Source organism: Labrus mixtus, chromosome 24, assembly GCF_963584025.1.
Source record: "Labrus mixtus chromosome 24, fLabMix1.1, whole genome shotgun sequence".
Taxonomy (NCBI): domain Eukaryota; kingdom Metazoa; phylum Chordata; class Actinopteri; order Labriformes; family Labridae; genus Labrus; species Labrus mixtus.
This window is the reverse complement of record NC_083635.1, coordinates 13,218,436-13,242,287: the sequence shown is the minus strand read 5'-3', so window position 1 is coordinate 13,242,287 and position 23,852 is coordinate 13,218,436. Positions and strand designations below refer to the sequence as shown.

The 23,852-nt window shown below is 42.6% G+C and overlaps 1 protein-coding gene across 4 annotated transcripts in view; it reads right to left on the bottom strand.

Moving 5' to 3' along the window:
* LOC132959487 (neural cell adhesion molecule 2-like) overlaps positions 1 to 23,852 on the bottom strand; it is a 277,538-nt gene that overhangs the window by 5,563 nt on the left and 248,123 nt on the right. The window contains exons 16-17 of one of the 4 annotated variants that reach the window (XM_061032522.1): positions 6,493 to 6,700; positions 5,956 to 5,995 (exon numbers count right to left, since the gene is read on the bottom strand). In XM_061032522.1, coding sequence (XP_060888505.1) covers positions 5,956 to 5,995; positions 6,493 to 6,700 — 248 coding nt within the window. Of the gene's footprint in view, positions 1 to 5,899; positions 5,996 to 6,492; positions 6,701 to 23,852 lie in introns of all 4 variants that reach the window. The other 3 variants (XM_061032523.1, XM_061032520.1, XM_061032521.1) reach the window with 3 other exon arrangements.

The window sequence follows — 23,852 nt, the reverse complement described above, 5'->3', positions numbered from 1 at the left end:
GTGGATTCATCTCATCAGTGTACTTGTGTCTTTAAATATTTCTTCATCCAAGTGAATGTGTTCATGATTTTGATTGCAGAGTGTGCTTCATGCTTTATCTGAATGAGGCTAACAGTATGATGAAGCTCGAGGACGCTATTTCCTGAGCGTGCAGACGGTTATGCTGCTTCTGGTTTCTCACATTTCCAACTCCGCTTAATGATTTGTCACCTTGCACCAAAACATAAACCATGTGTCTATCGGCGCATTTTGACTGGTAGTTCTGCTCTGTTCCCTGTTTTTAGCCGTTAAACAGAAAATCTTTTGCATTTTCAAGGTTTCATTTCCCTCGAATGACATCAAAAAGTGAAACTGAATAAATGAGCCAGAGTATCTTTGCACGATTCAAATGTCGTTCAGGGCTTAGACATTTCTCATTGTTGTGCTTTTCTGTTTTAAATAATGACAGTTTGCAAACTTTGAAATGAACTTAAAGTGTTACCAACTACTGTTATTTATTCTTAAGCTTTTATCTGTCTTCATTTATATCTCAATTATTTCTGAAAAGTAGAAAGTCTGGTGTCTTCTGACCGACTCAAAGCTGTCATCTTATTGGCCTCTTCTCTTACATAAACAGCACATTGTCACTTTCAAAAAGCCCTCTACATTAACTCCCATCCAAATAGCCGTACGAGATGTTTACTTGCTCAAAGGCAGTTTGAGAGTGAATAAGATTATAAATGTAAAGCAGCCGCTCTGCGTGACACTGTATCTAATAAGCCCAAATATTGCATTCAGCCAGAGGGGGGGTTCCTTCTTTTGGTTGATTGGTGGATGTTAAAGTTCCTGCACAGTGGAGCCAATTTCATGTCCCATTAGCTTCATGCAAACCCAGATTGGACTTAAGTTCAGACGGGGAGGTTTTCTCAACATATGGGACGCTCTGCAGATCCCTGTTCTCTCTCTTTTTGAAACATGTCTGAACCTACATATCTACATGGATTTTCATCAGTTCATCAGATCATGATTGGAGTAACCTAAGACCAACACAGTCTCAACCCTCCACCTGTCTGTTTCACTCAATCACTAGACCACCCTCTGCACTTTTCACACTCCATGTGTAGTTTGCTCAGTTTGGTTCATTGAAGAGTTATCTCAAGAGGCAGCTGTTAAAATCACTCATTAAATACAGAATATCTAATCATGAATCATAGGTCCTCCTTTCAGTCTGCACAGTGAAGATGCATTTATCACATCGTCTTTCATGATGACAAACAAGCAACAAAGAGAAGGTGACAATATGAAACAGAACATGTGCATCTTTAGTAAGTAAGGGAAGTTTGGGCTGCAGGAATACTCAAACTACAGCACTTTGAACCTTTTTCCTCCTGGTGATATATCTAATACACCTTATGTGACTAATAAAACAACTGATCTTTGAGGGAGAGAAGAAGAAACAGCATTTCCTTTCTTGCTATACAGCTCAGTAAACCTCCACATGAGGACTCTGCCTCTCTGTCTTGCTGATGTTGCTCGGGCTGCTGTTTGTCCCTGCACAGCTGGAGGTGAGGACTCAGACAACATGAGACAAGTTGGGACTTTTGTATCTGATGTGAATTCCCCTTTAGGACTAAGAGATAAGACAGCTGAAACAGAAAGGATCCTGATTGGTTGGAATGGTTTTAACAAAGTCAGAGATAATTCAGGATGTAGATGTTTCCTTAAATGCTGTAGGATACGTTCTAATGGACCCTCGTTTTTCTGCAGTGTCCTCCTTTTTCCTGTATTTTCACCTCTAAACACACACACACACACATTCCCTTCAGAGTACATTTAAAACAAAGTCTGGGACACAAAGCAAACGGGACATGCTGCTGCGTCTTGACAGGCCTCTTTGATAATGCTGCAGGAGGCGGCGGTGAGCATGCACCTCATGGAGGGCCGGGGAGGTATCATGCAGATGTGTGTTTGTAATCTGTAAGCTTCTAAGTGACACCAAAGCACAGCAGGGGCCACTTGTTCTTTCCTCTGCTGACGTTAATTAAGCACAAGGCCGCACATGCACGTCACAAAGGCTGACTTCTATCTCCGCTTCTCACACTGATAAATCAGGTAGCCCGGGGTTTGAACCGCAGCGCGTCCCTGGTGTGTTTGTTTACACGCTTATCCTAATCTTTACATACACATTTCTTTTTCCAGAAAGTATATGTTATCACTCCTGACCTCAAGGATCTCACAGCGAGCAGAGGGGAGGAAATCTCACCCAAGGACACTGAGGGGATTTTGTTACCTGAAATGATCTTATTGGCAGGATCATGGCTCTACCTTGAAAACCTCTGCATGATCACAGATCTCTGCACCCCCACTTTAGTGATTTACACAGCCTGACAAAGAGAAAGAGCTTGCATATTAAAAAATGCAATGTAGCCCAAAAACGTTAAAGCAGTAATTACAGTAAGGCATCTAATCACGGCTGACTGACCTAAGTAGTTACAATCCATCAATTTTAATTATTTCACAGTGGCTTTAACTTCATTTCCAGCTTAACGTCCCACAACACATTTCACTCCTTTTCATCAATACACCAAAATAAAGCAACCAAACTATGATGACACTATTTTACATCTTCTGTGTATAAAAACATTCTGAACTGTTTCTCAGCTCTGACTTGCTCGCTGGCTTTTCCAATCAAGCCAGCGAGATTCATATTCCAATATGCTCGCGAGCAAAGCACAAAGAGATTTACAACGTCTGACTTAAAAAAAAAAAAAATCTGCAGTCAGCACTTTGAATCACCGAGATGCTGAAATGTGCTATAGCAATGAACTTGCCTTGCCTAAACTAGGCTAACTAGCTTCCCAAGAGAGAGTAAAGACCAACTATTCTAGCAAGCTGCAACGTGTTGGGCAGCTGCAAAAGTGTAAAAACTTGCAGTTCCTCAAATGTCCACTTGAGGGCGGCTGCGAAAGCTAAAGAATCTCCATTAAGTCTCATATTAAAATGCACATTGTTACAGCTGATTTATGGATTTGTGTGGATTTCATTAAGTTTAAAAGTTGTGCCTACATGTGCATGATTACGGGCGTAGCTGTTAAAAGCTAAAGGTAACTCCAACACTTAGCCTGTGTCTCCAGAATGATTCAAAGATAGGTTGAGATATGGCATTCAGACATGGTGACCGCCATCATTCAGCTTCTAAAACACCTTCAGAAACCCGCTAGTCCGTTAGCAACAGTTAGCACAGGTATGAGAGATTCATCTAAGCGTCTCCAGATGGTCTCACACCTCAGGTCGTAAATAAACTCAAAGTGTGATCTGTGTTTTTTCCACATCGTAGTAGAAAGTCTTGTTTTTTATGGTTCTATCTCTGCAGGATCCAGAAGCCTTAACTCTAATCTCACATTCTGTTTCATCCTACCTGCTGTGAGTCATCAAACCTGTCACTGAGTCAACATGTCCGCTGACGTCAGCTCTCTCTCCTGCATCACCTCACACACTGTCGCTGAGGGATAAAAACCCATTCAGACTGTGACAGACTTTGGTCAGACTCTGTTTGTTTCAGGTGTGTTCTGACACTTTCTTTAACGTGGACTTTTCCTCACCCCCGAAGTTGGATATCAGCACACAGATTCTATTAAAAGCTAATAAAGTGCAGTCTGAACTTCTGTTTGGTGCTGTACCTGGGAGGCAACCGAGGGGGGAGCAAATCTATTCCCTGATCTGTGACTGACAGGAGGGGACTGGAGTATTAAGTAAACAAAGACAGGTGATGCTGCAAAGGTTGGAACACTTGTGAAGACTTGAAAGAGAGAAATATGAATCATGTAGAGTCTTCAGTTTTTATCACTTGAACATTTAACAAGATATCAAATCTGTTTATCATTTTTTCAACGTCCACTGGGTCCTCTGGTTTAACAGCAGAAGTCAAGATTACACTGAACTCTCCTGAACTGGAAGTGCGGATTAACTTCTGAAGTCAACGAGGGCGCCGCAAACACCTCCAAGTCTTTTAACCTTTCCTGAGGCCACGACGAGGCTCCAGCGCCCCCCGCCCCCCGCCCCCCCCCCCCCCCCCCCCGGTCTGATCCTGGCACCAAGTCTGCTGATTCATAACAGACAGACGCCCTCGCATCCTGCTCCACTGCTCCGGCTCTGGGATAAAACCGCACCGCTGAGGGAGGTGAGGAGACGGTCAGAGAGAACCTGAACGCCCCTCTCTGATCCATCCCACTTATCAGCCTCCTCATTTAAGCTTCACCTCGTGCTACTCATCACCTCGTGCTCTCTTATCGATAGCACTGATATCGCTGCGCAGGGTTTGCTTGTCTTTACAACTTATTCCCCCTCAGTGACTCCAGACTCGCTCTATTGACGTCCTGCAGCTCAGTGGGAGTGTCTGAGCTTTGTAGTCACTCGAGCGTTATCTTCACTGGTATGACTCATGACGACTGCAGCACTTAACGTTCAGCTTGTTTCTTTTCTTGTTTTTATTGTTTTCTGGCATCTAAGAGAGAATACTCTTCACTAACTGCAGAGAAGAGGTGAAAGTTTACACACACACACACACACACACACACACACACACACACACACACACATTTCATTTTAAGCATCAGTTTATTGTCAAGTGTATTTCTGTCGTTGGAATTAAATTGTGGAATTCTTTAAATAAAGATTTGAAGGGTTGTGTTCAGATATTTCAGTTTAAGAAAATGTTTAAGAACAAAGTGATCAGACTGTCTGAAAGTGGCAGTTTTAGTGTGTTTTGTTTGTGTTTTACTTCTACTTTCTGAGGAAGTGAAGACTGAATTGTCAGATTTGTTTTATGTTGGTATGTTATTCATTGATTGATTGTAATTGGACAGACCATCCAGACATTTATTCTTTGCTTTTTGAGTAAGGGGGCAGGCAAAACAAGATTTATTCTCCTCCCTGCTCCTTTTCGTACATGGGATAAAGTGTGAATTGTTTTTTTTTCCTTTTTGTGTGTTTTGACATAAAACAAAAAAAAGATTCAACTCTTAACGTTATGAGGCTGAGATAAAACATTTCTGCTTGTCCCTTTAACAAAGTAAATTGAAGGTGTTGTTAAAACAGTCCTCGTCTGGATGCTACACTGACGACACCTTTAGGTCGTGTCGTTGTTCTTTTACTTCAGGAGGAAATGTGCTGAAGAGAAAAATGTAGAATTATGAATGATGGACGGAGATGTAATAATTAAACAGATCCTGACATCCTGCATGTCTGTGACTCTGCTCTGATGCGTCTGAACTACATATACATCCCTAATAAAGCCACAGAGAGCGTGCAGCGGTGACACACGGCTTCACACGGCCTGTAAACGCCCGTGCGAGCTGCTCCTTCAGAGGCTGCTCCGACATAAAGCCGGGGAACATTCTGCATGCTGCCTCGGCAGGCAGTCACTCAGCCCCTCCAGCGCTGTGAGCTTAGTGACTCAGCAGAAGTCAAACCCCTCCCCCCTCCCCCCCTCTCCACCTCTTCTTCTGTCTCTGTGCCCTCTCTTTGCATCGCAGACACATGGCTGGCTCACCGACAGATTTCACCAAAGTGGCACTGCTGCGGCCTCTGAATCACACTCTGCAGGTGCTAACTCACAAAACTTGTTTTTGCTAGAATGAAATAGTGCCGGGGATATATCTGAAAATCAATTGCAGTATGAATTTCACAGGGGTGATTTTATTTTTTCTTCCAACTGCATGCAGGATAAGAAGATACAAAAAGTATGTGTTTGCTCATACAAAACATCCATGCAGCTAAATGTCAATAACGACTTATCTGCATGCATAAACTATCTAAACACAAAGCACAAACACAAAGTTAAGACTTCACACATGCACAATAGGAACACACACACGTACACAATAGGCATGCAAATAGGATACTTCAAAGGTGAACTCACAGCACATAGTATGAAACGCACTGATGTTAGTGAAGAAGACATAATCAAAGACATACTGTGGCTGAAAGGGTGGTTGGGCGGCTGTTGTAGGTGTACCTACAGTAAAAAGAAGCCTCCTTTCTTATTCTTTTCTCATTCACAGTCAATTTTGTTAAAAGGAGTCTGCTCTATTCAGAAAAAGGTGACACTTTTGAGCACAAAGAAAAATGGACAATTTGTGACACTTCTTCATCCTTGATTCAATAAAAGACGAGAACTTCTTTACACATTATATTTTCATTTTCTGAGAGTTTGCTGAGATCTTTGTAAAGATTCATCTACTTCAATCTTTGAGCTCATTTTTGGTAAAAAAAAAAAAAAGAAAACAACTAAATTAGCAAGAAAAAAAAACAGCAGTTTCTAGAGTGACCCGGTGTAACCCACAAGCATCAAGATACACCCACAGCAGATGCTCCCTCTGCAAGCATGAATGACCCGGTGACCAACAAACACTGATACATTCCCAACTGTTACCATAGAAATCAAAACATTTCATTGAAGGTGTTAAAGTTCCTGGAATAAACAATAAAAAATAAAAAAAAGGAAACACTCACAGGTAGGCGGCCTTGCCCTCTTCCATTTCTTTGCCCTTGCCGCTGGTGGCTGTTTTCTTGCTGCAGATTGTGCGCGTGATGCACATCAGCAGGCCACAGTGACGCAGGAAGAAGCAGCTGACATCCACCAGCACGAGCAGCAGCAGCAGCGCTCCCAGGCCGAGGCCGACCACCGCGCCCAGCCCCAGGCCGCTGAACAGGGATTCTGCTAAGGCAGTGAAACACACACACAGACACAAAACACACACACAGGAGGAAACACTGTTAGCAATGTTTGGTTTCTAAGACTAATAGGTCAAGGTCAGGTGTAGAGCAGAAACACAGGAGCAGGTTTCCTCAGGTTGGGCGCCTGCTGATGCGGGGCCTGAGGTCACTTTCCTTCCTCCCACGCCCATGCACACGGGGTGTACCAGTGCTGTAAGCGTGATACCAGAAAAGTAGAGCCAAAGAGCAATTTCACTCTACAAAACTTTTCCTTTGGTTACTTTCAAACGCCCTCCAAGGTCAAAGAATTCCTCCGGAGCCAGCTGGAGAGCTTCCAACACGTAGATAAGTCCTAATCCAGTACGCCTCGACTCGACGCAATCCTCAGAGGAGGATCTTGATTATTAACGCGATTCCACCAAATCACCTCCAAAAACAAATCAATCTCAGCTGTGCTAACTTTCTAAGGAAAAGTTTTAAAGAAGTAAAGAAATGGGGGGAAAAGGGGAGATGTAGAGCACAGGTAGAGACGGCTTATCTGTGTGATTAATTTATAATACGAGAAAGATTTGAAACTTCTTCTCTGTTTCGGGAAATGCAGGAATCTTTCAACAAACCTGATCCAAGAGTGTTTTACAGGCGTGCAACTACAGAACAAAACACAATTTATCTTCCTCTCTTCTCCTGCCCTCAGGCATCACATCTACCTCCTCTATCATGTGCCAGGTGTCAACATCTCCAGGTGCACAGGTGCTGAAGTTTGTGCACTCTTTCCAGCGATGGTGTACCACTCTGCAGCTCAAAGAAACAAACATCAGGATTAGCATAAAGCTGCTGCAGCCTCTGTGTCCGCTGGGTGCCTCTTATTTCATAGCTCCCAGCGCAAAGCGGGTCCACGTGGGCAGCAAAGTAGGAATTTGCCTGCAAGAGTGGAAATAGTTTCTGTGCTCTGAAAACACATCGGCCCGGTCGGGAACAAACAGCCGGTACCCGCTTTCAATGTAAGCAATGAGAAAATGAAGGCAGTGCAGCAAAGAGAGGCTCCCAGAGGGCCCGGCTGAACAGAGCTGTGCCCTTAAGTGATCCTGGGGGGGGGGGGGGGGGGGGGGGGGGGGGTTGAGCAAACTGAAGATCCAGTGGGGGATCACTGCTGACAGCTGGAGGTCACACCTTGCCAGGAGTAATCAGCAAGTGAACTTTCCTACTTAAGGATGCTCTCATATTGGTGTTCAGTAGCCTGAGTTAAAACCAGGGATCAGGCATTAATATGAAGGTGTAAGCACTAAGAGGGCAGCCGAGTGGGGAAGTCTGGCACCTCCAAGTTTGAACAAAAAACAAAAAAACGGAGCCTCTTGGGAGGCGCACTGCCAGAGCCTTCACTGTCTCCTCTCTCTTCAATACATGAAGTCATAGACAGCTGAATGCAGAAGTTACCAGCCTCAGAGCGCTGGTTTCACCTTCCCACCTACATACCTGACAGAGAGATGCTTGATTTTAAACGCGTTTACAGCGTGTCTGGATGGAACTCAGTCTGCACTAAACTCTAAACAGCTAAAGAGCTGCAGGATTCAAAAAGTGTAACCCGCTTAAAAGTGTCTGCATCACTTCTCATTCTGCAGCAAGAGTGCAAACAAAACACATCAGTGAAGTGAAATAAAGAAATCACACTTTTTCTCAGCCTGTCCTTGCTCAGTATCTCTGTCAACAGGAGACAACTGAGCAACACTCAGGAGGTCACTGAGGCAGAATCCACATATTACAGGCATGTTAGAAACTAGATCAGGAGCCTACAATAATGAAAAGTCTGGAAAAGTAAAAACACTGGGAGGTTGATGGTGGAATGAAGGACGAGCAGGTGAGGTCGTATCGTCCACATGAAGCATGAAGGGAAAGAAGAAGAGGGGTGGTGTTCTTCACAGACAGAAACCCACAGTCCTACTTATTCTGCCTTGAACAGGTTAAAGGGATGCCTCAGTGCATCAAGAAATGCATTTCCATAAAGAGACAGGTTGAAACTAAAACGGTCAAATCAGTTCAGTGGAGGTCAAGAGACCTCGTATGGATCAGCTCCAAAACCCTGTTACAGTACAGTGACTGTAATGCACCACCGCCCAAATAGTCTTTAAAACACAGCCTCCAAATCATCTCATCAGATTCAGATTCAGAGTTTTTATTGTCCCACAAGGGGAAATTTGCATTGCAACAGGAGCACACAGAAGATAAGAAACATGAGGACAACATCACCATAAAACATAAACCAAAACAAATTGAAAAAATCAGACAACAGCAAAATATAAAACCAAATAAAAACAGCGCAATAAAATCAGTCAAGAGCTCGTACCAGAATGGAAATTCAAGTTATTAAAGTGCAAAGTGGAGGTGTGCAAATGTGAAATTCAAGTGCAAAAAGAGCAACACATAGCTCATTGTTGTTTAACATATTAACTGCACGTGGTAAAAATGAGACCATCAGTTGTCCAGGCTGAGCTCTGCAGAAGCCCCCTCCTCTTTCTGCAGGAGGTATTCTACCCCTCCTTCAAATCAGCACCATGGCTGAAACCCTCCTCCAGTTAAAGCTGAAGAGTCGACACTTTAACCTCAAACTCCCCGTCTCACTTCAAATCCAGTGTGCCGGAGCGTCGAGCCAAAACAACAACAACAAAAAGTCTTCCAAACACTCCACACTGGAAGTCGTCGCTGCGTGTCACGACTTAAATGACTCTCATGTCGGTGACTTTGTTCTCAACTTGGAGCGGAGACTGCAGACGAGGAGACTGGCAGCGAATCAAAGCACAGAGAGACACAGACAGAGAAAGAACCTCTTGGCAAAAAAAAAAAAGGAATTCCAATTAAAACACTTTGTGTCGTCGGGATTTGAAACATGGAGAGACTGGATCAATATTTCCTCAGCGCCACAGGCTACTGTTTTGTGTCTCACCTTCTCAAAGTTCATCTGAGTTAATTTGGCTGCTGAAGCGGCGGATTCCGAGGCGGTAAACAACACTTCTCCTGCTCCCCTGAAGCATCCACACACTCCAGAAGACAGAGGGAATACTAATGCGTTTGTTAAGGGCTGTAGTGCCCTCGAGCTTTCATATCAATATTTACATTTTTGACATGTTTTACACTGAAAATCATCACTCACATGTAATCATTTAAAGCAGAATGATTATGTTTTGCTCTCTTCAATTTGAAAATGTTAAAGAGCAAACTTCTGCATTAAAGCACGGCCTACTGACTATTTCCACAAAAAAAAACAGCATTTCATCAAAGTGTCACTTTTTGGGAGGTTGCCAGCAGAAACTCTTCAGCCTGAAAAGTGAAATCCATGAACATCAGACTTTCATCTGATAAGCAGGAAGTCTCCAAAGTGCTTAGCGGCGGCTTGACAGTTTGAGGTTGGAGTTTGAACATTACACGCTTGTTTACTTGTTACTTCTTTCTCGTCATTTATTTGATTCAATCCCAAATTTAGAAAATCTGCTTCTTCAGAAGAGGAGCAGATCAGAGTCCCAGAGGTATTGAGATACTACAGCATACAACAGGTGCAACGCTACCTGAAGGACATTTCACATGACACTGCTTCTCTGTCATACTCTTGATGTTGTTTTTTTACTTTTCTAAAAATAGCCGAGGATGAAAATTGTACATTTTTTCTTGGTGTTTTGATGAATGTTAGCACACTCTTCAGGTCAGGCTTTCAATCTCATCTAATGCTTTTCAGTCTGCATAAAAAAAAACAATCCTCCTGCAGACACGCTCTATATTTGATTCATGTTTTGTTCATGTTAGAAACGTTTTACTACGCTCCCCTCTTCAGTCTTCTCTGCAGCGTCTGAGGGTTTCAGAGAGGCATTTATTCCTGACAAACTTTCTGTAACACCTCGACCAGCTCATGGATTCTCCTCGAGTTATCGCACCAGGGCTGATGGGAAATAGTGCTGCTCAAAGACATATAGACATGTACTCTGTACAACAGAGAACTGTCATCATGATAATATCTGTCTCTCCATACTGTCATCTGTTCTGCACATGTTACATTTATAAATGATCCCTGCACTCATGTTCACTTCGTCTCCTCTCCGTTATATTGAATAGTTTCTGTTGATAATCTGTCTACACTTTAACTTATCAATACTGTCCATTTACAACTCTGTTTTTACACATTTACATTTAATCTTTCATATTTAAGACTAGTAATGTTTAGTTAAATCCTGGTTGTATATATTCTCATTCTTAGTTTTGATATCTTTTAGTACTTATTTACTTTGTAGTTAATATTTTATTGTGTTTAGATTTGCTAATATTGTGTTTTTTGCTCATATTGTGTGTTTGGATAACCTGCTGCTGTAACGCCACAATTTTCCAGTTTGGGATCAATAAAGTCATTCTATTCTATTCTATATAACTACACAGATAAAATCAGGTTGTTACTTCACCTCCTTGCTGAGCATGCGGCAGGTTTAGTGTTACGGCTCGCTTTGGAGTTTTGAGCGTTTTCAGAAGACGTCAAAGGATTTTGAATGACTTTTTTTTTAAATATGTCTAATCTTATTTTTTATACATTTTTAAATCCAGGGATGAAAAACAAACAAAAAGCATCTCTTGTGTGTCTCCTTGTTTTCTTACAGTCAGACTAACAGTTCAGTATCGGGTTGTAAAGCCGCTCATACAGCGTTTCTTTAAATGAAAATATACTTTTGTTTTCTAAGTAGCAGGATCAAGGCTGCGTCTCCGGTGTCTCCTGACTTTGCACACAGAGGACTGTACACAGGAAGAAGAAAGTCATTTAAAAAACGCTCCAGTAAAGTTTTATCTACCTTCAGCCGGAGATGTTTTTTGTTTTTTTTTGTTTTTTTTGTTCTGTGAGCCAGAAAACAAGAAGCGGCTCAGATCTCTGTGGAAGGAATTAAGGCATGACAAGCAGCTTAACTTTGAATTTAATAAACAGAGATGAAACGCAGCCAAACAAGTACGAGGCCACGAGTCAAACTGTTCTCAAGTTAGCAGCCAAGGTGTCTTCAAACAGCGAAGTGGAACATTGTGATGAAGGAACGAAACGACACAACTCAAAGAGAAGATTATCCACATGTTGTTCATGAATTATATTATTAAGACACGGTCAACATCGTCTAAAGTTTTGTTATTAAGAGTATCTCGGTAGCTCCAGATGATTTATAATCTGAGTGATTTGAAATAATGAGGTCAATTCTGTGGGAGGGTCTTTGAGGGATCACCTGCACACCAGCTGATGTAACAGGAAGTGTAGCTGTGAAAAGCGGGTCACAGTGAGAAAGTGTCTGCAGGGATATGAGGGACAAAGCTGCACATTGGATTTAAACACCATTTTCTTCACCTTCTCTACACTAAAATAAACAGATTTTATCCAGTCATGTTGTCACTATTGGTTTAATTGCACATGTTAAACTTTATGTACTACACTATGGTGCTAGAATAAACTCATACTCATACAATTATACCCAAACATGCCCGTAGATTATCCGTTTAATGGTTAATATTAGGAGAAAACAAATCTTCACATCCCATATATGTGCTTCAGTCCTCTAACTGTCTCGTGTGCACATCTCAGATTTATTTATTTAGTGTAGGAATATGTTGAATGTTTGTAAGGATCATCATCCTGGTCAAGAAGGGCAGCGTCTTCATCTTTTTAAGAAACGTTTAAATTAATTATTTGAAATAAAAAACAAGATATTTGTGTCCTAATGAAAGGATAAGGATTGTCAAAAACATGTCCTCATAAACCACACAGTCAGAAACATCCAGAGTGTATTCCACTTCCTGTTTGTAGTGCGTCCTCTCTGATGATATTTGGACTCTTTGGCCTTCCTGTATGTGTTAAATCATTCTCCATTTCATGCTCCTGCTGGAGGTCAATCAAGCAGAAACCTCCAGCAGTCAGAGCAGGATTGTGTTCTGTACTCCGGACAATAAAACTGAAAACTGACTTTGTGTCGGATATTACGAGGCAGTGAGGGGGCGCGGCTCACGCTGTGGACGACTTTCACTTCTGTTTGAGAAAGTTTAAAAAAATGAAATAAAAGTTTCTATCAGTGGATGTTAAATACTGAGGGCTGCTCATCCTCTCTACCAGCGTCATCGTTTATTATTATTGTGTTGAGTCTGTTTCCTGATATCAAAGAAATAAAAAGAAATCAGGTCAGTTTAAGAAAATGAAAAATATCAATCAATGTTAAATGACTTATGCTAAACAGTCTCCTGTGACTGCTTATTAAACAGACTAATCTGAATACTGATGACTCTCTGTGACCCACTATCAATCAATCAATCAATTTTTATTTGTATAGCGTCAACTCATAACAAGTGTTATCTCGAGACACTTTACAAGAAGCAGGTAAAAGACCTTACTTATTGTTATGTTACATAAAGCAGGTAAAAGACCTTACTCATTGTTATGTTATATAAAGCAGGTAAAAGACCTTACTCATTGTTATGTTACATAAAGCAGGTAAAAGACCTTACTCATTGTTATGTTATATAAAGCAGGTAAAAGACCTTACTTATTGTTATGTTATATAAAGCAGGTAAAAGACCTTACTCATTGTTATGTTACATGAAGCAGGTAAAAGACCTTACTCATTGTTATGTTATATAAAGCAGGTAAAAGACCTTACTCATTGTTATGTTATATAAAGCAGGTAAAAGACCTTACTCATTGTTATGTTACATAAAGCAGGTAAAAGACCTTACTCATTGTTATGTTACATAAAGCAGGTAAAAGACCTTACTCATTGTTATGATACATAAAGCAGGTAAAAGACCTTACTCATTGTTATGATACATAAAGCAGGTAAAAGACCTTACTTATTGTTATGTTACATAAAGCAGGTAAAAGACCTTACTTATTGTTATGTTACATAAAGCAGGTAAAAGACCTTACTTATTGTTATGTTATATAAAGCAGGTAAAAGACCTTACTCATTGTTATGTTATATAAAGCAGGTAAAAGACCTTACTCATTGTTATGTTACATAAAGCAGGTAAAAGACCTTACTCATTGTTATGTTACATAAAGCAGGTAAAAGACCTTACTCATTGTTATGTTACATAAAGCAGGTAAAAGACCTTACTCATTGTTATGTTACATAAAGCAGGTAAAAGACCTTACTCATTGTTATGTTATATAAAGCAGGTAAAAGACCTTACTCATTGTTATGTTACATAAAGCAGGTAAAAGACCTTACTCATTGTTATGTTACAAGAAGCAGGTAAAAGACCTTACTCATTGTTATGTTATATAAAGCAGGTAAAAGACCTTACTCATTGTTATGTTACAAAAAGCAGGTAAAAGACCTTACTCATTGTTATGTTATATAAAGCAGGTAAAAGACCTTACTCATTGTTATGTTACATAAAGCAGGTAAAAGACCTTACTCATTGTTATGTTACATAAAGCAGGTAAAAGACCTTACTCATTGTTATGTTATATAAAGCAGGTAAAAGACCTTACTCATTGTTATGTTACATAAAGCAGGTAAAAGACCTTACTCATTGTTATGTTATATAAAGCAGGTAAAAGACCTTACTCATTGTTATGTTATATAAAGCAGGTAAAAGACCTTACTCATTGTTATGTTATAAAAAGCAGGTAAAAGACCTTACTCATTGTTATGTTATATAAAGCAGGTAAAAGACCTTACTCATTGTTATGTTACATAAAGCAGGTAAAAGACCTTACTCATTGTTATGTTATATAAAGCAGGTAAAAGACCTTACTCATTGTTATGTTATATAAAGCAGGTAAAAGACCTTACTCATTGTTATGTTATATAAAGCAGGTAAAAGACCTTACTCATTGTTATGTTATAAAAAGCAGGTAAAAGACCTTACTCATTGTTATGTTATATAAAGCAGGTAAAAGACCTTACTCATTGTTATGTTACATAAAGCAGGTAAAAGACCTTACTCATTGTTATGTTACAAGAAGCAGGTAAAAGACCTTACTCATTGTTATGTTATATAAAGCAGGTAAAAGACCTTACTCATTGTTATGTTACATAAAGCAGGTAAAAGACCTTACTCATTGTTATGTTATATAAAGCAGATAAAAGACCTTACTCATTGTTATGTTATATAAAGCAGGTAAAAGACCTTACTCATTGTTATGTTACATAAAGCAGGTAAAAGACCTTACTCATTGTTATGTTACATAAAGCAGGTAAAAGACCTTACTTATTGTTATGTTATATAAAGCAGGTAAAAGACCTTACTCATTGTTATGTTACATAAAGCAGGTAAAAGACCTTACTCATTGTTATGTTATATAAAGCAGGTAAAAGACCTTACTCATTGTTATGTTACAAAGATCCGGTCTATCCATCATGAGCACTTTAGCAAAGCAGCAAAAGTTACAGTGGTTAGAAAAACTTTCTTATTAAAAGACAGAAATCTTCAGCTGGATCCCCGGCTCATGACGAAACAGCCTTCACAGGTCTAGACTGCACCGGGCTTGGAAAGGGATAGGGGGAGAGACGGGATAAGATGCAGGAAGAGGGATAGGGGTAGGGTTTCACTAAAGAAACAAGATTATTTCTACAGTTCTTCTAAATGTCTGAAGTAGTGTCAGGAGGAGAGATTTAAACCAGCCCTTTTTCTTTTTACATTTTTCCATCTGATACATTTGGCTCTTCAAAGGCTGCAGCAGGAGAACTTCAGTTAACACCTGTACTGTACACAACAAGATCAGCAAAGAGAAAAGAGGTGATGCTTTGTCCACAAGAGGTTCAAAGCAATAAACAGAAGCTGAATGTTCCTCAGGGGAGCTTCAACAAAGAGTATTAAAGACTCTATTACAGTTATTTTTGAAAGGTGGGTCAGTCTTAGTGAGTGTTTCCTGGTCATTGATAGTTTTGCATTCTTGTTGTCATATTTTATGTTATTGGACTTTTGATGTTGGCTATCATATATTAGAAGGCAGTTAGCTTTAGCTGTCCTAAGTCATTAAGGTTTGATCAGGTTTGATCAGGTTTGATCAGCCCTGGTCTGTGAGGTCTCAGGGTTTAACTACTACATCACATTTTTCTTTTTGGGCTTTTATTTGGAGAGACAGGACAGTGGATAGAGTCAGAAATCAGGGAGAGAGAGAGAGAGAGAGGGGAAGGAGCCACAGGCTGGATATGAACCCTGGCTGCTGACTACAGCTTCCATACATGGGGCGCGCACTAACCACTGAGCCACCAGCGCCCCAGGACTACATCACATTGAATCTGTCAAGTATCTAGTGCTCAAACAAAGAAGGTCCAACATACTGCTGGACAAATGTTCCTAATAAACTCAGTGTGTGTGTGTGTGTGTGTGTGTGTGTGTGTGTGTGTGTGTGTGTGTGTGTGTGTGTGTGTGTGTGTGTGTGTGTCTGTGTGTGTATGTGTCTGTGTGTGTGTGTGTGTGTGTATGTGTCTGTGTCTCTGTGTGTCTGTGTGTGTGTGTCTGTGTGTGTGTGTGTGTGTGTGTGTGTGTGTGTGTGTGTATGTGTGTGTATGTGTCTGTGTGTGTGTGTGTGTGTGTGTATGTGTCTGTGTCTCTGTGTGTCTGTGTGTGTGTGTCTGTGTGTGTGTGTGTGTGTGTGTGTGTGTGTGTGTCTGTGTCTCTGTGTGTCTGTGTGTGTGTGTCTGTGTGTGTGTGTGTGTGTGTGTGTGTGTGTGTGTGTGTGTCTCTGTGTGTCTGTGTGTGTGTGTGTTTGTGTGTGTGTCTGTGTGTGTGTGTGTGTGTGTGTGTGTGTCTCTGTGTGTGTGTGTGTGTGTGTGTGTGTGTGTGTCTCTGTGTGTGTGTGTCTCTGTGTGTGTGTGTGTGTGTGTGTGTGTGTGTCTCTGTGTGTCTCTGTGTGTGTGTGTGTGTGTGTGTGTGTCTGTGTCTCTGTGTGTGTGTGTCTCTGTGTGTCTGTGTCTCTGTGTGTGTCTCTCTGTGTGTGTGTGTGTGTGTGTGTGTGTGTCTCTGTGTGTGTGTGTGTCTGTGTGTGTGTCTCTGTGTGTGTGTGTGTGTGTGTGTGTGTCTCTGTGTGTGTGTGTGTGTGTGTGTGTGTGTCTGTGTGTGTGTGTGTGTCTCTGTGTGTGTCTCTGTGTGTGTGTAAAGGTAACCTGGTTATTTTAAAGACAGGATTTGTTTCTCTTCTTGTCACACGGTGACTACCTTTGGACAGGATCTCCTCTCACTTATCTTACGTCCTCCAGAACTCTTGGAAACGGCTCAGTGACGTGTGTGACTTCTGTTAATTCTTGAAACACAGCGATCATTATTTCTTATTTCCCTGCTCTATGAACCCTTCAGCTGACGTCTTCTGATTACTCCTTGATGCATGGGCACATTAGCCGTTTGACTTGAGATCTGAACGGCCTGTGAGCCACCTGAAGCCATTCATACTCATCTCACTCTGACAATGCAAACTCATTAGGCCTGATCGACTGTTCCCCGATTTGATCTGCAAAGGAAGTGACTCGATTAATGATGACCTGACGGCCATTCATTGATTGGGAAGGGAGCGGGTGCTAATCTGCGGGGAGGATAAACATAATCATTGGAGGATGTGAGCGAGGATTCTCCCCGAGCGCTCACTTTGGAGAGTGGAAAGTTTTTGTGAGGAGGCCCTCGGGGAATCAAACAATCATTAAATCCTGCCTAGTTTGAAGGACTGGGATGACTCTTTCCTTTGTGTCTACTTCCAAAGAGGAAGACGGCGAGCTTCTGATGCAACTCGAGTGCACTCAAGAGCCGAGATGGAGGGAATGAAGGACCATGGGAAATTACTCCTAACTTAGGATAGACTGACATCCTTAACAAAGACTTAAAAGAAAAGTGTTTCTGCCTCAGGTCACAAACTTCTTTAAGAGTATTCTTCTTCATCTTTGTAGTCAAAACTCAACTTTAACGTTGAAGCGATACACATGTTCGACTCGCAGTTTATCACAGTACATGACCCCGGTTTCAACTTTTTTTTTTTTAAAGACGGATCAAGCCAGACAAATCTGCAATGCATCTGATCCCCCTTAAGTTGAGATTTCCCCCGATGACCCGCTGCTCACCCCGCCAATCACACGCGTTCACTCAGAGTGGAAGAGGCTCGGCGCACAGATTGACTGACTGTACAAAGCAGCGCGGCCCCGTCGTGAACTTTTAGACACAACGAGTGGGCCGCTGCTCACGTGGAAGATTCAGAATCTGATTTTAAATAAAGTGTTAAAGGATGCTTATGTTACCTACAAGATCACCAAGTTACATCAAGATCTGATTGGTTGTCGGTCTGTCCAATTGTGCTGGAGGTATTTAGGTGTGAGCGTTTGAAATGTTTCAAATGAACTGAATCAGTCTGTTAATGTCAGTCGAGGATTCAGATCATTCATAGATAACTTGAGTATGGAGAGTTACTAAAAGCCCCCCCCCCCCCCCCAAAAAAAAATGAAATATGTGAATAATCCGTGTAGAGCAGTGGATGTCTGCTCCCCAGAAACAAGGAGGGAAAATGGAACCAAAGTAATCTAAAAACCTTCTGACAGCAACAGTGTCATTTCTTTTTAGATTATTTTATCTCCTCTCCTCCTCTCCTCTCCTCTCCCCCTCTCCTCTCCCCTCTCCTCCTCTCCTCTCCCCTCATCCTCTCCTCTCCTCATCCTCTCCTCTCCCCTCATCCTCTCCTCCTCTCCTCTCATCATCTCCTCTCATCCTCTCCTCTCCTCTCCCCTCTCATGTCCTCCTCTCCTCATCCACTCCTCTCCTCTCATCCTCTCCTCCTCCTCCTCTCCTTCTCTCTCCTCTCCTCTCCTCCTCTCTCCTCCTCTCCTCTCATCTCATCTCCTCCTCTCTCCTCCTCTCCTCCTCCTCCTCTCCTCTTCCCTCCTCTCCTAGTGTTGAACAGCGTGCTGCAGGAGCAGCATTGTTGTCACTTCAAAAAACAAAGGTTCTAAATGAGTGATATGTATGACTCTTAAAAGAAAGCAGGATGAGATTTCTTACTAAAAAAATACCTAAAATGGGGCGCTGGTGGGGCAGTGGTTAGAGTGCTCCCCATGTATGGAGGTTTTAGTCTTCCAAGCGGTTTAGGGGTTCAAATCCAGCCTGTGGCTCCTTCCCTGCATGTCATTCCTCACTCTCTCTCTCCCTGATTTCCGACTCTATCCACTGTCCTATCTCTCCATTAAAAGGCACAAAAAGAAAAGCCCAAAAAATAAATCTTTTAAAAAAATACCTAAAATACATACAGAGTTCAGAGGTAGCGTTCTGTCCACAGGGGGCGCCAAAATCAACACAAACTCAAAGTTCCTCACGAGAGCTTTTAGTTTAGTAACACCAGGAAGAAATAAATAAAATGTGCATTAAGGAATAAGTATAATATATATATTTTATAATTTAGTTATATTATGTTAAAAATGTATAACTTTAGATTCAATACCTTTTTTAAAGGATGAATCCGTAGCATCATGCTAGGTTCCTTGAGCACATTGTTGTGTGTTTTCTAGTTGAATATTTTCCAGATTAAATCTGGTGTGTATTGCTCAGACATTTATGAGTATATCTATAAAATGGTCTTTAGCTATCATATTAAAAAAAAGACATTATCACAAGCTGGCTGAGTGAGTTGTGTCTCTGCTGCCTCTCTCATCGTCTCAGCAGGATGTCTGCTGTCTGCTAATGCTGAAATATTTACACAGTTGATAATGATATTGTGCGTTGGTACATATGCTCCCTGTGAAACACAATCCTTTCATCTCAACAGGATTATATCTGTCCGATGAATAAATGAGTGAGTACACATGTAAACATGGCGGCTCATCTTGTTTCACATGATGAAGGACTGCTGTCTTTACTTTGTTAACAACACTGCTCTTCCAAAGCGATGCAGATTTTTTTGGATTACACTGATGTTTAAAGTACGATCCCTGTGGTTCCCTCAATATGCTCCGCTGCTTTATTTCATATTTGCCGTTTAAATTAGAATACTTTTTTTTTTTTTCTCGTATCCCTGCTCCCTGTGTTTGGTGTGTCAGAGTCTCAGCTGTACTTTGAGTGATTATATTCAACACATCATGCCACTTCAGCTGGAATCAAACTGATTCTTAAACAGCAAAGACTTCAAAGTCTGTTTACTGTCTTCAGCTAACATTATTAGACCTTGTGCAGAACTCTTTTACCCTCAAGATTTATTCATTTTCCAATCTGAATACTAAGCTGTGAGTGCTAGTTTTTTTTATTTTTTTTATCTTAATGCACCTGCATAAGGCTGGAGGGAATTTATTCAGCGGTAGCTTTAATGAAAAATCCATGAAATGCTTTCAGGATCAAAACAATACAATCAAAAGGCTTTACCTCAGATAGCTTGGATAGCTGATGAGTAGCCTCTTTGTACAATAAAACCAACGAGATGATTGTCATGCATATTTTTCACGACACTGCTTTAAAAATAATGGCTTTCATTCTGAAGATTTATGAGCCCACTGATTAGTGTAATGGACAGCTATAAAAGTCCTTTTCCACATTCTGATTTGCTGGCAACACTTCCAGGAAAAGTTTCACTCAAGCTCACAGGAGGAGGAGGAGAGGAGGGGAGAGGGGAGGAGAGGAGAGGAGAGGAGAGGGGAGGAGAGGAGAGGAGAGGAGAGGAGAGGGGAGGAGGGGAGAGGAGAGGAGAGGAGGAGAGGAGAGGAGGAGAGGAGAGGAGATGAGAGGAGAGGAGGAGAGGAGGAGAGGAGAGGAGAGGAGAGGGGGAGGAGAGGGGAGGAGAGGAGGGGAGGAGAGGAGGAGAGGAGAGGAGAGGAGAGGAGAGGAGAGGTTTGATTTGGTTTTCAAAATCCTTTTATTTTACCACTACCAGGAGAAAAATTATACCACTGTCACATCATCACTCAGATCAAGAGAAGAAAATAAATAAATAAATAAATAAAAATAAAACAAAACAAGTGTAACAAAAATCACAATATCAACAAAAACAACATTTACTGCATCAAAAATGAATAATCAGCTCTCCACCCACAGAGCACAGAGCTTCTTCCACAGCCCATACACTATTAAAGTCTTGCACAGAGTCTGGCCTTCAAAAGTCCCTCCAGAACCAGCACCGGTTCCACACAGCCAGTACCCTGAGCTCGGTTCTTGCGTGTGAGCCAAATGGCCGAGCCAGATAAAAAGTTTAACAGTGTATGTACAGTCTTTTTCTTTGCAGAATACTTTGGCCCAAAAACAAACAATACATAAGAGAAATCCTCCCCGAGAGCTTCAAAGAAGCTTTTCAAAAGGACAAACAAGAGTGAGAGCCTGGGACACTCAACAAACAGACAAAGTTTCAGTTAGTGAACAAAACAAACACTCCTCTCACACCCCTGGATCAATGTGTGCTCTGTATCTGTTCGTGGCTATAACCCCATGCACAACTCTCCACTGGAGATCTGCTGTTCTCTTCTCAACAGGCAGCTTGTACAGGGACCGCCAGCTGCCTTTCGGGGAAACATCTGGGCCAAAAAACTCGAGCCACCTCGACTCTTTCACTCCCGACAAACCACGAAGATGTAGGACCTTAACACAGGACTGATAGAGTGCCTTTTCCCTGCATCCTGGAACTTCTCCAGAACAGGAGTACTAAAGGACAGCAGCCCACCTCCTCTTTCCTGCCACTCCCCGACATCTGGGGCAACAGACAAAGATGGGAAGCTGTATTCACCCTCTTCACTCCACTGCTCACACAGATTCTCAATCTTTAGAAATGTTACAAGTTTTACTGGAAGTGCAGCAAAGACTTCCTCCACCACTCTTTCAACCACCCGACTGGAGGTGATATCGGTCCTTTCTTTGAGGGCGTCCAGGGTCAGTCTTACCAGATGACCCAGTTTTGTGCAGCCTGCCTCTCTGAAACTGGCCCGGAGACTGGCTGACTGCAAAGTTGGAGTCCTTATGAAATCATTAAAAAATAACGGTTCCTCAAAGATCCACATTCCCGGACTCTCAGTTTTGTTTCTTTTGAATGTGTACATTTTCCATGCCTGCATTACAGACATATAAAAGGATGTTAAACCAGTGAGATCCACCTCCTCGAGCTTTAACAGAAAGAGCTGCTTAGTGTACCCCAGCCATCCAGCTCTCCTCAGCAGCAGTCGAGCGATGTCCATCCAGCTGGGACCACAAGTGAAAAGGAGTCTCTGTGCAGTCTGAAGTCTGAATGAGGCAATTTTTGACTGAATGTCTATAAGTCCATGTCCCCCTTCAGCCCCCGGCAGGTAGAGGACTGCCGCCTGGACCCAGTGTTTGCCTGACCAGAAAAAGTCCAGGATGGCCCTTTGAATGTCCTCCATCAGCCCTCTTGGAGGTGTCAAAGCCACAAGTCTGTGCCAGAGAGTCGAGGCAACCAAGTTATTGACCACCAGAACTCTTCCCCTATACGACAACTGGGGTAGCAACCCTCAAAGCCCTCAGTACCCAAATAAACCCCCAACACCTTCAACCCCTCCCTCCCCCACTCAAGTCCACCAGGCAGACTGGGCACTGCCTGGTCCCTCCACTCTCCCACCAATAAGGCACCACTTTTTTCCCAGTTCACCCGTGCAGCTGTTGCCCTTTCATACAGGGACAGGGTGTCCTGCAGACACCGAACGTCCCCCTGATTGGAGATGAAGATGTTTACATCATCAGCATAGGCAGAAACTGTAGGGGGACATTCGATTCTACAGGACTCGGGCAAAGAAAGCCCGCTGAGCCGGCCCCTCAACCTGCACAGCAAGGGCTCAATAGCCAAGCTATACAGCTGGCCGGAGATGGGACAACCTTGTCTGATCCCTCGCCGTACAGGGATTGGCCGACTCAACCCCGCCCCCATCTTCACCAAACACTGTGCATCCTGATACAACAAACCAACTAATGACACAAAACCATCCCCAAAACCAAAAGACCTCAGTGCAGAAAACAAATACGAGTGATACACCCTGTCAAACGCCTTCTCTTGATCCAGTGACACAATGCCAACATTTATATTATAGATTTTACATCAATGACATCTCTGATAAGAAAAACATTATCCATGATTGTCCCGTCAGCCGCGGCCTCAGCACCAGGCGCAGGCGCGGACGCGGACGCGGCCCCCGCCGCGGGGACGGACGCGGACTCCGCCGCATGCGCCGCACTAGCCGCCTCCCGCTGTCTGTGCGGACACGCAAAACGTTTGTGTCCCACATCACCACACTCAAAACACTTGAATTGTCCCGAGCTTGCATACACCATATAAGAAGCGTCACCATGTTTAACTCGAAAGGAAACCTCCAGAGTCTGTGTGGGCGACTCCAAAAACATGAACACCTGACGCCGCAAAGATTGAACATGTTTCAGTTTGGGATCTTTACACCCTAGACTCACAGTTTTGAAAGCACTCGCAAACTTCCCAAATCTGCGGAGCTCGTTCTCTAACAAGTCATTAGAAATAAACGGCGGAACACCGGATACGGTGATCCGCGTAGAGGGAACTGACAACGGGGAAACTTGTACAAACAAATCCCTAATGAACACACCACTCTCAATCAGCTGATACACAAGAGGCTGACTCTTCAGAAAAAACAACCACAGCCTTGTTCATTCGGGATGCATACTAAAGTTTATCATGACCTACCTGTTCACCTACAGCTAACAAAACCTCCTCCACGGTGACAGTACCGTTCGGAGGGACTATCCGAACTCCCTGTCGGAGAGTCGGAGGTGGCGTCTCAGCAGACTCCTCCCGAGAACCCCTCCAACGATCTGTCTTACACAGCCAACAACACTCAAGGTAAATATGAAAACAATCTTACCTGATCATGCACTTTGAAAACAGTAGAAAGGACAGCAAACAATTCAATCACCGCGCCACTCGCAACACCACCACCGTCACTCACATTCACCGGAAACGGAAACGGAGAGGAGAGAGAGAGGAGAGAGGAGAGAGGAGAGAGGAGAGGAGAGGAAAGAGGAGAGGAGAGGAGATTAGAGGAGGAGAAGAGAGGGAGAGGAGAGGAGAGGAGGGGAGGAGGAGGAGAGGAGAGGGAGGGGAGGGGAGGGAGAGGAGAGGAGAGGAGAGGAGGGGAGGGGAGGGGAGGGGAGAGGAGAGGAGAGGAGGGGAGGGGAGAGGAGAGGAGGGGGAGGGGAGAGGAGAGGAGAGGAAAGAGGAGAGGAGA